Here is a 12650-nt window from a genome sequence, read left to right on the forward strand (position 1 = left end):
GGAGGAGTCCTGGGGGGAGCATCCAGGGATGCTCCTGCTGCTCCTCTCCAGGCACCCTCAGCAGCACCCACGAGTGCCCCTCTTCAGCGAGGGGCCTGTAGGGTCCCTTCTAATCCAAACCAGTCCACAATTCTATGATTCTCCAAACCCCCAAATTTCCCTCAAAGTGGCAGCCCTTCCTTCACAGGGGGACAAGCCCTTCACAGGGGACAGCGAGGGCTCCCCCAGTCTGTGCTGCAGGACAGGGGCTGAAGGGGCTTGGTGAGGAGCAGCTGCAGGCAGAGCCAGGAGCCCAGAAAAACCATTCTCTCACCCCAAATCTGGTACCCCACTGGGGTCTGAGCCTGCATTCCCCCACACCAGGAGAGGGTACTGACCTCAATGGAGATGGAGAGTGGCTCTGTGCCCCGCAACGTGCTCTTGTCAAAGGGGTCAAAGATGTCATCCCTCATGTTGGTTGGCTGCAGGACGTACCCACACTGGCCACTGGACATGAACAAGGCCTGGTTCATCTGCATGGGCTTGTCTAGAGCACAGGCAGGAGAGACAGGAGATGAAGGATACCCTGTGCACAAGCTGGATCATCACCCCCATCACTGACGCTTCCTAGGAAGCCCTTGGCAAGAGGAGCTGGCTCACCCCTTGGCAATGCTGAGCAATGTGTCCCCACGTGCCAGGGCCATGAGGTGACTCTCTCATGCATGATCTGCCCAACTACCCAGGGCTCTATGGGTCACCTCCCTCTTTTCCTCCTGTTTTCAGCTTTCCGTGTGCTGCCTGTAGTATTTGCCAAACCCCCTGTGAGATGCTTGAATTCACAGAAGGAATGAGAAAGCCAGCAGGAAAGAAGAGGCAGGTTGTTTGCTGGTGTGTCGCTGAGCTGAGCAGGCTCACAGCAGGGTTTGGCAAAGGCCAGGGAGAGGAAGGCTGGACTGCACGGCAGGAGCAGGAATGGAAGCTGGGCAAAGGCAAGAAGAGCAGCCAGCTGGACTCAGACCATGCAGCCAGCTGGTGTCCCAAGCCTGGGGCAGCACCATCCCCCCTTTGGCACCTTCCCTGGCTGCCCTGCTTGCCACCAGGGACCTGGGAGAACACACCCCTGCCTCCTCTCCATTCCATCTTGTTCTCATACTGGCACAATCCCCAGCCTCAGTGCAGCTCCTTGGCTCAGCCCAGCCCTCTGGAGCACATTAACCTGGGTCTCACTGCCCGCAGAGCCCTTCCAAGACCCAGAGCCCCTCCCAGCCCCCATATGCCAGGAGCAGGGCTCAGCAGGCGGCTCAGAGGAGGCACAGTGCACCCCAGGAGCCAGCCCACCGTCCCTGGCCCTGCCTGCTGCCCTCACCTGGGGTCTGGAAGTTGAGTGCCACCAGCTGGCTGCCACAGATCCACATGGGCAGGGGGTCGTAGTTGGAGGAGTCGAGGCGCTGGCCCTTGGGGTAGATGCGGGACAGCTGCAGGCGGTTGTACTGCAGGAACTTCTTGCCCTTGATCTTGTTGACGTACTTTTCTGCCTTGGTCTCGGGAAAGGAGGACATATCCCGGTAACAGGCCCTCTCTGTGCCGATCTCTGAGAGGGGACAGTGCTGTGTGAGCCAGGGGCACGCTCCCTTCGCTGACACTCAACCACCCCAGCTCCTTCCTGACGCCATCCTCTCACCCCTGGCGCAGCCACCACTGAGTGTGTCACGCCTGCTCTGCCCGGTGCCCAACACCACTGACAGCACCAACACAGCTCCCACTGACCAGGCACGATGCTCCCCTGCCCCACTCCCTCAGCAGCTGCTCTGTGTGCTGACAGACCCCAGCAATAGAGGGATAGGGAAGGGAACTTGTACCCTCTGGAGCAACCCAGAGCTCCAAGGTAAACTGGGGATTTGGACACCTAGACTCTGCTGAGATCTAGCCAAAGCAGTCCCTTGGGGCACACCACAGGGTCTGTAATGCCACAGTGATGGCCACCAGCTCAGCAAATGCTTACTCTCTTCATCAAAGGGCACAGGTCGACAATAGACCACCAGTTCTGAAAGCTCCAGGGCAATCTTCTTTCTCCTCTCCATCATCTTCCCTTCAGAGAGCTGCCAAGAGAGGGTGAGAGAGGTGTCAGGCCAGGTAGGAGCAGTGGTGATGAATGACCCCGCTCACAAGCTGACCCTCACTGCTTGGTGTGGCTCCTGCCCACACTGTGGGGACCAGCAGCAGCTCTGGCAGGTCTGCGTGGGGGACATCACACAGGTAGGGCCTGGGTAGGTCCTACATCCTGCCCAGAGCAGGACTGGCACTGCTCCCAGCACAAGGCATCTGTGACCTTGCCACCCATCACTGATGGAGACCCCCTCCCACTTCCTGAGGCTGTAGCACCCACCCAGTTGCCCAATTTTCCCAAATATCCAGCCTGAGCCTCTCAAGCCGTGTGGCCACCACCCCTTGCCACATTGCCCAAATTGCTCTGGCTTTACCAATTCTGCAACTGCTCTGCCAGCCAGCACAGGCTGTCACCCCATCACCCCCCACCAGCTCCTGGAAAACCCAGCAGCTGGACAGCCAGGAGATGCCTCCTGCCCTGCCAGGGGCTCCCCAGACTCACCCTGGCATCGGCTGTCTGAGCTGCCTCCCGGATCTTCTTCACCCAGTCCAGCAGGTCCTCGTGCGTGTCGGCCGCCACGTCCAGGGACAGCCGCGACACCGAGGACATGCTGATGGAGAACACGAAGAGCCGGTTGTTCTTGCCCTCGGGGCGGATGGCTGCAGGGACAGGGGACAGGGTCACTGCAGGTGCTGAGCCAAGCCCTGCACAGGCAGCACGAGAGGAGGCAGACACAGGGACTCATTGCTACTCCAGCAACAGCTACAGGAAACTCCCATTTTTGGCCAGTGGAGGCAACAGATGGAGCCCAGGCAGCAATAAGTGAGGGCTGAGCTCACTTAAAAGCCTCAAGGGGCCTTTGCAATGCTCCCTCCGTAGCACTCACCGATCTGGCAGGAGGGCACGTCCAGGACCCCTCCAAGCAGGTCTCCCAGGGGGCTGTTCTCATCCAGCTGCTGCTGGGAAGGAAGCACAGCAGGATGGTGCTGGGCACAGTGGGCAGAGCAGCCCAGCTCAGGGGGCACAAACCCTCCTTGCTGCACTCATGGCCATACTCACCTCCCGCTCTGGCTCCAGGCTCGTGGGACTAGTAATTTCCTCTACGTAGTTGGAAGGGAACCACAGCTGCTTTTTGCCACCATAATCTCCTCTCCACCTGGAAGGGAGGGAAGGGGCAATGTCAGCACCCACCATGGGACCCCAGAGTATTCTGAGAGGGGGTGAGGGGAACAGGCAGCTCATCCATTTTTGGGGTTTGTGAGGCTTTGGAACTGTGCTGCTTATGTGTAATCCCCAGACAGACCCACTCCTAGAGTGGACACACCTTTGTGTGGATGGTGACAGCAAGGTTTGACCATATCCCCTAGGGAAAAGGGAGGCTCAGGACCAACTCACCAGCCTCCTTCCTGTTTCTCCACGTTCTGGATGATGGCATTTTTGGTGAAGGTGAGCTCATCCTCCCTCTGTGCCTTGTAGTCAAACAGGGCTTTGACTGCACACTGCAATGAGGAGGGGTCCCATGAGGCTGGCAGGGAATGGACATGTGGACCACGAGCCCACAGGATGAGAGATCCCCTCCCACCACAGATGTGTTTGTTGGGGACTGTGAGGCACATCATGTGCAGGCAGGCAGCACCCAGCCCTGCTGCCAGAGGCTGCCAGATCCTAGTGGCACCTTGCAGAGCAAATCAAGGCCCCCATTTATGCCAAAGCAGAGCTCACAAGTCTGGTATGGCCCCACACAGGCACTCTCCTCTGTCCCAAGAGCCACTGAGGGGCTTAGTTTGGAGAGCTCAGAACAAGAGGCAGCCCAGCCTGGGAACCTGGAGGTTCAACCTCCACTGTCTCTCCATGGTTTTGAAATGCATGTGCAAACTAATACAGCTCTTAGAAAACGAAAAGATCCTTGCTAAACCCTCCAGCCCTGCAGTTTGTTTTGTGCCAAACAGTGAGAGTGTACCTTGAAGGTGGGCATGGGGTTGGCTTCCACATAGAACCCAGGATGGCGTCCCTCGTACAGGGCTCCATAGTCCGGCTCCTGTGGAAGCAGAGGGACAGTGGTTACAGCAGTGACTGCAGGGAAAAGGCTCCCTGCCTTGGGGTAGGTGGGAGAGTGCCCCAGGAAGGCACAAGACCAAAGATGATGCTGCAGACAGCCAACAGCAGCCCAAGCCTGGCTCAGAGGGGCAGCACCAAACTCCACTCAAGTGTCAGGAAGCCCCAAGAGGTGTGGGCTGCAGAGCACAGAGATGGCTCACACACCAGCACCTCAAGGCACCAGCTCAAAAACAACCTGCCCATGATTCTGTGGCTCCTGCACTCACCGCTGTCCCGATCTTCTCCAGGGTCTCCTCGTTGATGGGGTAGCGCAGCTTCATCTTGCGGTACAGCGGGTGCTTCTCGTAGTAGCTGATCAAGTCCACCAGGCTCTCGAACTCAGAGTTGCCCAGCAGCACAGTCTGCCCCTCCTGCTGCACCCGGCAGTGCTTGATCTTCCCTTCTGCCCTGCAGGGAGGAAACACAGGGAGAAGCCACTTGGCACCTGGCAAGAGAAGGTCTCTGCCAAAATAAAGACACCAAGGAAAAGGTGTCCCTGGTGAGGTGGCCGAGCACAGCCATCTCCCACTGGAAGATGGGAGGAAGAGCAGGATCTCAAGGACTTTTTCAAGGGCCATCCCAGAGCAAGAGGAGTTCTGGGAAGGCTCAAGGCTGGCTGATGGCACCTGTCCTGCTCTCTCACACACTGCAGTGTCCCAGCTCCACCTCCAGCACCCACCACCCTTGTTGCAGGGACACACCTGAAGGAGATGGCGTAGGAGCTGGGCTCGCTCCTCTTGCGCACCAGGAAGGCTCCGTCACGGGGCACCCGCATCAGCATGTGCTCGGCTTGGGCCCGCGTCAGGTTGGCGTGGTACCACCTGGCAGGAGAGACATGGCTGTGCACAGCTCACACACACCCAGCCCATCCCACACCCCTTCCCCTCCAGCCCCTAAAAGGCTCCTTGAATCCTCCAGAGGAAGACAGAGACTGCAATGGGGCAGGCAGGATCAGAGCCTTTGGTGAGGTGTGGCTGGGGTCAGAGCATCCCAACCAAACCCAGCAGCTCTGTGCTCTGCACTGAGCCTCCATGACAATCAGCTCCATGAACAACAGAGCTGGTCAGCATGGCTGCTGTGACAGAGCTCCGTGGGGAGAAAGTGGGGACTAGAAAACTCCAGCAAGGGAGGAATGGCTGAGGAGAGATCTGGGAGAGCTTCCTACAGTGTCCCGGCTGCCCAGTGGACACACACGTGCACTCACTCTTTGCTCTCGTGGGCATTGGTCTGTGGCACTGGCTCTGTCAGCCTCATCTCAAACTCGTTGCACCTCAGAGGCACCTCCTGGTAGTGGGTGATGAGGTCGTAGAGGCTGTCAAACACCAGGTTGTCCGTCAGGAAGAACTTGGGGCTGCCGGCGTCCTGCCGCGAGTGGATCCGGCAGTGCTGCACCTTCCCATTGCGCCTGCGGGACGGGGAGGGAGGGACAGGGTAAGCCAGCCTTGTCCACGGAGATTTTACACCTGCCTCAGGCACTGCTCCAGCCTGGCACGGCATTCCTGCCCCAAAGGAGAGTGACTGCATCAGGATCCCCAGACCCTTGACCCGTCTGCACTGGGACAGGGAGCTGGCATGATGCTGGGGCACAGGAACAGGGGAGAGACTGCGCACAGGGCAGGCAGGAACGGGAGCCCACCACTGAAGAACATGGCAAGAGAAAACAACCCTGGAGTGACACAGAGCAGCGGGGCCCTCACCAGAAGGACAGGGTGTAGTCCCCTACGAAGGTCTCGCTCTCCCTGACGAGGAAGGAGCCATCAGGGGCCCCTGTCTCGATGCAATATTCCGTCAGCAGCCGCTCCGCGATGTGCCGCCCGTCACGGCCCGCTCCCAGCTTCCCGTGGAACCACTTCTCCGTGGAGTGCAGCTCAGTGCTGTTGCTCACCTGGCAGGGGGAACAAAAAGCCATCACCTTGGGTTACTGAGGGCAGGCTCAAGGTGCTGGATTCTGCTTTGCTCAGGGGTCTTCCAGCTGGGAGCAGGGAGGTCCTGAAGCAGCTCCCATCCTCCCCAGCACAGGATCTCCCCCTGAAGTCAGCTGGCAATGGCAACGCTCAGCCCCTTGGGCAGTCGTGTCCTTTCCTCAGGGAACAACTCACAGTCCCACAGGAGAGCCCTCACCTCCTTTTGCTCTTCCTCATCCTCGTTTCCTTGGTCACTGGTTGTCTCCCCAGAGTAATATATCTTGCTGCTGGTCAGCACAAAGTAATGTGGGTTCCACTCCTGCAAGGAGATGAACTCTGGCAAAAAGACCCCTGGAGAAGCACCAGACTGCCCACCACCCAGCCATGGGATCATCTCCTCCCGACCAGTACAGGGAGGGACAATCAGGTTTGTGAAGGACAGCCACCAACACTGATTCCAGTGAGTCACAGGAGCTTCCAAGACATCCCCCAGATCCCCCAGAGGCATGGATTTATCAGCAGCAAAAAACTCAGCCATGTGACCAATCACACTGCAAACACTCCAACACTTGATAGAGGTGACCAAATGAAGAGCAAATCAATGCAAAAAAAAAAAAAAAAAAAACAAACCAAAAAACCAATCTGTATGGACTCAGCAACGGGGCCATCTGAGGTGAAGATATCTGAGATGTTTATGTGGATTTACCATTGCATTTAAATGTTTTTTTTTTTAAACCCTGTTTCATTTGCACGTGGCTTTGCCAAACAGACCCTCAGCAGAGTAAAGCTGCTGAAGGTGGGCTGTGAGTAAATGCACATGGTGATGAACACTCAGTGCTTTACAAAGATAAACCCTTGCTTAGGTGTGCCAGGTGTGCAGGCACTTGGCAGGAGCAGGCTGGAAGCGCAGCCATCTCCAGAAATTCCTGCAGCACAAATCACAGGCTGCAGTGCCTTGGCCCAGAGCTCCCTCTAGCTCAGCCTTCTGCCTCTAGCAAGGGCCCACAGGAGATTCCTAGGGAAAAGCACAGAGAGAGCCAGCATAAAACTCCCCCAGCCTTCAGGGACACCTGAGAACCCAGACAGACCGAGAGCCTCTTCAGTCATTTGCACCAGCCCTTCCTTCCAGCACACACAGCACCTGACAGAGCCACCAGAGCAGGGACTGGGCACCATGGCACACACATACGTGATTGATGGGGTCTTCCAGGTAGAGGATCCCATTCTTGATGGAGTTGCTGATGTCATTCTCTGAGTACATCACAGATGTGGGCAGCTCCTCGTAAGCGCTGCCCTCCGCCAGCTTCTTGTGCTGTGGGATGAGAGAGGGGGTCAGGCACCCAAAACCAGCACAGGTTTCCTGGTGAACAGCCCTAAAAGCCCAGGTCTGCTGCAGTGGGGTCTTCCAGATTAAACAAGACCCATGCCACAGGGATCATCAAATGACACTGAAATCCCACCCCTTCTTCTCAAAAGGCTGTTCCTGAAGCAGAAATACCAACATCCCCCATATGCCCTCAAAGAAAGGCAGCACCTGGCCGCTGAGCTCACTTCCCAGCAGATTCTCTGAAGGGAAAGAGGTTTTTTTGTATCCAGTTGTTCTTAGCATCAGGTCTCCACTTTCACCCCTAGACTGCCAACCACCCCCTTCCAAAGGCAGCTGCCTTCAGTCCCAAACCCTCACCCACTCCCTCACTTAGGAGCCTTGCTGGGCAAGGGAATTCACCTTGATGAGAATCTTCCTCTTGAGCTGGTTTGGAGATGGAAGGCCATCAGCAGAAATATCGACTGGTTTGGTCAACAGCATGTCTCCAAAAACCTTCTTGAAATTCTGAGCCATGTTCCTCTGCTGAGCAATGCTGCAGTGGTCCTCGATGGACAGAATGACAGGGAAACTGGGAGAAGGAGCAGAGCCATCAAAACCAGCATGGGATCTGGATGGAACCAAGGACTTCTGAGCTCTGTCTCAAAGCCTGGCCTCTGTGCCCTCCAGGAGCAGCTCACATCAACAGCCACCTGTGCTGCCTGTAGCTACCTTTCAGGAGTGCACAGGGTGGAGAAGGACTGCCAAACTACTGGGGTTTACCCAAAGCCCTCCCTCCCATAACATTTTTCTGGGAAAATCTCCCTTTGGCTGGCAGATATGACAGGCTTCCTTCCCACCACATCCAGGCCTTGTGCTGCAGCTCTGGATGAAGTGAGCTTCACTTTGGCTCTTCCCTCTCTCTGCCCTGCTAGCTGAAGTCCTGCTGTACTCACTCAGAGGTGACAAAGGCGTGCTCCTTGATAGTGACCAAGACATCAGAGAACTTGATCTTGGTGGTCAAGGTGTGTCCGTGGTAGATGACTGGCATGCCATCAGGACCATCCCAGCAATCCACTGAAAGAGACCCACAGGAGAAACTCAGCCCAAAGGCTGGAACAGATGCAAGACATGGACAAGAGATGGGCTGAGCCAGCTGCTGCTGGGAAATGTACTGGAAGGCAATAAAGGAGCGAGGTGATCAGTGAAAGCCCTGACCTTTCTGTGGGACCAAAACCTTGGGCACAGACCGCCCAGTCCCACAAAGCAAACAACCTCAGCTCTTTCTGCACATCACGCTGTTAATGGTGCCACTGGCCAGGCCAGCCTTCAGCCCTGCCTTCCTTGCAGAGCCTCCCTGAGCAGCACCAGCTGCTGTGATGGGGCAGGAGGGCCAGCGTGGGTACTCACGTTCGATGCAGCGGCAGCCCATGCGCAGGCAGCGGGCGTACGCCTCCAGCGAGGACTCGCTCGAGAACTGATCCCCCGTCAGGTACCTTCCAGGTGAGACAACACATCAGCACAGGGACAAGCCCACTGTGGGCACAGGTGTCTGCTGGGACACTGTGGAGCTGCCTCTGGCACGTGGGAGTGGCAGGAGTGGTGCTTCTCCACAGCTGCCCCTTTCCCCGGGTGAGGGGTTCAGCTCTGCCCCTGCTGCATGGAGCTGCCAGCACTCCGAGGTCCAGCCCCAGCTCCTGAGACAAACCTCAGACAGCAACATCAGCACAGGTGCCACAAAGAGCCCCCTGCAGCCTGAGAGCAGGGTTAGACTTGAGCACTTGTAGGCAGACAGGATCTCACTGCCTGCCCTCAGGGCTGCTCAGCTGGCTTAGGCTCTCAGTCCTTTAAATTTGGGTTAGCATGAACACAGAGCACAGACAGAGCCTGTCTGCACAGAAAGCAGTTCCTGCAAAATTATTCTAGCAGCAGAGAGCGGAAAATGGCCAATTTCAGCCTGACAGGGTTTATCACATCTGTCCTGAGAGGCTCTGGAGAATGACATTGCTAATGGTGAGAAATTACCAGAGCAACAGCTCAGGACGTGAAGGCACCTGAAGGCCTGCGCAGATCTGTGCTGCTGACAGTGCCTGAGCACATTTATGGCTAAATGGCACAAGGGAGGAGTGGGACACCAAAAGCAAGGTCTCTGATGTACTGGCCTTGGTTTGGAAAAGTCTGCTTGACCCATCAGTGGAATCGGGCAAAATACTCCCACCCTAGCATGAGAAAAGGGTGCTGAGAGCAGCTGGGTGGAGAGAGCCCTCCCCTTGTCCTTACGTGTTGTGTGAGGAGGAGATCCAGTAATGGGAGAGAGGGTTGTTCATGTTCTCCAGACACACCATGTCCAGTTGTGAGTTCCAGATGCTGTTCTCTTTGGAAAACAGGAAGGTGAGAAACTGCTCAGGAAGAAACAGAAACGTGTTAATGATGCAGAGGAGCCAGCTGCTGTGGTTTAGCTTCACACACATCTCCCATTCTGTGCCAGCAGACATCCAGCACAGACTGACCACAGCACACCAGCTACCTGAGCCAGGGTGCTTGAGTGACCACAGCTTGGGCACTGCCACCTACCCACTGAGCTCTGCCAGGTACCTGTGTGCCAGACCCTCTGACCCAGCTAGGGACAAATTAATGGCTCTGCATTTCATTTTGCAGCTCACATGGCAGGCAATAGCTTACTAAGGCCATGTGGGTCAAGGGACCTTGGCATAGTCCAGAGTGCCAGTGACATGGTCATCTCTAGTTGTTTTTATTCTTTATTCAGCTCTTTTTGCTTTGCAGAGATCCTTACACACCCCAAGGCAGCCTTAAGCCAAAGGCAGCCCCTCTCCTCCTCCAGATGAGTGCTCCAGCTGCACACACTCAAGGACACTAAAGGACACACTCAGCACTAAAGGACAGCCCAGGAGTCATTCCCTCTGCCAACCACGTCCATCTCCCAGGAGCTGTGACCCTTCCAGCACCCCCACCCTGCAGCAAAGGCACAGACAGCAGAGCTGCCACACCTCAGCACACATCACACCAGGGGTGCCATCCCCACCCCACACACGCCACCTTCAAGGTGTCTTACTTCATCCAAGGAGAAATAAGGCTCATCAATCTCCCTCAAAGGGTCTCTCAGGAAGTTGAACATGAATTCCTGTACCTGAAGGGTATCTGCAGCCCAGAGCTCCTGCAAAGCCCAGGGGAGACATAAAAGAAGCCATTTCAGAATGTATTACTGCAAACCACATGCAGCTCATCCAGTTCAAAGCTCTAACCATTAAGGAGGTGGTTTTTGATGCAAGACCATCTCTGCCAGGAACTCAACTGTCAGCACAAGTGCTGGAGAGCACACAAGGAGGAAATCTGCCCTGCTTCTGAGTGGGCTTCGTTTTCTCAGTGCATTTTTCTCTCCAATAGCTCCTTTGAACAACATCTGCCATCCCTCCTCCTTCGGCAGTAGAAGCCAACCCAGCTTCCTCTGGCTCTCTCTCCCTGGATTTCTTTCATTAGCCACCAAAACACTGCATCTCCCCACTGGTAACTCCCTGCTGGCTGCAGACCACAGGCAGGGAGGTGGCAGCAGGGGACAGGGCAGAGCAGGAGCCATGAGCCATGGCAGGGTTTTGCCAGCCAGCCCTGCCCTCCTGGAGGAGACCAGCAATGAGACAGGAACCTGGCAAGAGCCAAGGGGTCTGTGCTGCCCACAAATGCACAGCTGGTGCCTGTGTGTGTCTGCACATGCATGCTGTGCTTGCTGAGTGACCCAAGATTGCTTTTAAATTGAAGAATCAGCAGATGAATCCATCAGCTGCTCCTCAAGAACTGCTGACACCTCCTGAGCAACAGGATGGACATGACTTCTTGGCTGCAGCAAACCTTTGGTGACTGGCTGAGGTCACAGGGACTGGGTCAACCTCCACTGATCAGTTCCTGCCTCCTGGGACCCCCCACTCCTCCCAGATCTCCTGGCTCCTCTTCTGGCCATGGTGCCCAGCTGAGTTCAGGTCTGCCCTCCCCAGCACCTCCTGCTCCAGAAGGATGAGCTGTGTCAGGCAGAGGAGCCCACAGCAAGGCTACCCTCAGAGCACTGGGCCCCAAATGTCACCAGTGCCTACCCCATTGTCCCTCCCCACTGCCCGTGCTGAGCTCACCCTCTGGTACTCCAGCAAAAACTTCTGCAGCTCCAGCAGCGACACCCTGAAGTGCTCAGGCCTTTCTGCACCCCTGGCAAGCAGAGGGAGAGAGGCTTTAGTCACCAGTGCAGCACATCCTGTGAGATGCCATCTGCCCCCTCCCTGGCACGTGCAGCACTGAAGGAGCAGAGTGGGATGAGCAGAGAGCTGAGGAGAGCAAACACAGGTCCACATCCCAGAACCAGGGACTACTCCAGGAGCAGCACAGGGGTCACACTGACAAGGGCATGGCAACATGAAACTCTGGTGAAGGGCAGCAAAAACCATGAGAGGGATGGATTTCTATGGTTATAGGGAAAAAAGGGAGAAAACCATTGGGAATTGCCTGGACAAGTCAGTAAGCCTTTCACTCTTTAGCTCCTGTGTCTAAATTCAAGCTCTTTCTCTCACAGCCAAGGTGAGCAGAGGGCAGGGAAGGGCACAGCTGGCAATGGCACCAGAGGCACTGCCTGGCTGGGGAGGGCTCTGCAGTCACCATGAGCATAATCCCTGGAGATGGCTTGAGGTCTGATCACTTCACATCAACCAAATGACCTGAGTTGGATCCCACTGGGATGTCTGGGAGGGACAGAGCCCTCCCTGCCCTGAGCTAAAGCACCCACAGCAGTGATGCTTGTTCAGAGCACAGAGCCACAGGCAGCACAGGAGCAGGAGGAGTGCATAATGCCTCATCCCAAAGCATGTTATGGAGCAAAAGAAAGCAGCCCCTTCCCCAGAAAACAGAGAATTATCCACCTTTCCAGGAACGGGACATCCATCTGCAAAAGAAGAAGCACAAGCATTAGGTTTGCTCTCAGTAGCTTCTTTACTCTCCAGAGAAGAGCTCACCCTGAGGGCAGCAGGGTTTAAAAGTCAATTAAGTGGGAATGCCCAGTAACAAATAGGGTTTCTCCCTTCCCTCTCCTCCCCTGGAGAATTCAGCTCTTACTGTTTTCTGGGCGCTGAACATGAGGCTGCGGTAGAGCTGTGCAAACTGCCCGTACGTGATATCCCCGTTCCTCTGCTCCACATCCTGAAAAGCAAATCAAACCCAGAGGTTTTACAGAGGCCACAGGTAACTCTGCATGGCTTAAGGAATG

The 12650-nt window shown here is 56.1% G+C and overlaps 1 protein-coding gene across 4 annotated transcripts in view; it reads right to left on the reverse strand.

The window, feature by feature from the left end:
* PLCG1 (phospholipase C gamma 1) overlaps window positions 1-12650 on the reverse strand; it is a 42280-nt gene that overhangs the window by 4710 nt on the left and 24920 nt on the right. For 2 of the 4 annotated variants that reach the window (XM_084217899.1, XM_084217897.1), the window contains exons 6-27: window positions 12500-12583; window positions 12307-12329; window positions 11530-11602; window positions 10464-10565; window positions 9671-9789; window positions 8801-8886; window positions 8347-8467; window positions 7814-7982; window positions 7277-7399; window positions 6305-6406; window positions 5881-6068; window positions 5388-5588; window positions 4885-5004; window positions 4411-4591; window positions 4047-4124; window positions 3482-3585; window positions 3146-3242; window positions 2973-3042; window positions 2588-2745; window positions 1982-2078; window positions 1346-1570; window positions 378-526 (exon numbers count right to left, since the gene is read on the reverse strand). In XM_084217899.1, the coding sequence (XP_084074025.1) occupies window positions 378-526; window positions 1346-1570; window positions 1982-2078; window positions 2588-2745; window positions 2973-3042; window positions 3146-3242; window positions 3482-3585; window positions 4047-4124; window positions 4411-4591; window positions 4885-5004; window positions 5388-5588; window positions 5881-6068; window positions 6305-6406; window positions 7277-7399; window positions 7814-7982; window positions 8347-8467; window positions 8801-8886; window positions 9671-9789; window positions 10464-10565; window positions 11530-11602; window positions 12307-12329; window positions 12500-12583 (2670 nt within the window). Of the gene's footprint in view, window positions 1-377; window positions 527-1345; window positions 1571-1981; window positions 2079-2587; window positions 2746-2972; window positions 3046-3145; window positions 3243-3481; window positions 3586-4046; window positions 4125-4410; window positions 4592-4884; window positions 5005-5387; window positions 5589-5880; window positions 6069-6304; window positions 6407-7276; window positions 7400-7813; window positions 7983-8346; window positions 8468-8800; window positions 8887-9670; window positions 9790-10463; window positions 10566-11529; window positions 11603-12306; window positions 12330-12499; window positions 12584-12650 lie in introns of all 4 variants that reach the window. The other 2 variants (XM_084217898.1, XM_084217896.1) reach the window with 1 other exon arrangement.

Source organism: Fringilla coelebs (assembly GCF_963513975.1).
Source record: "Fringilla coelebs genome assembly, chromosome: 18".
NCBI classification, from domain to species: domain Eukaryota; kingdom Metazoa; phylum Chordata; class Aves; order Passeriformes; family Fringillidae; genus Fringilla; species Fringilla coelebs.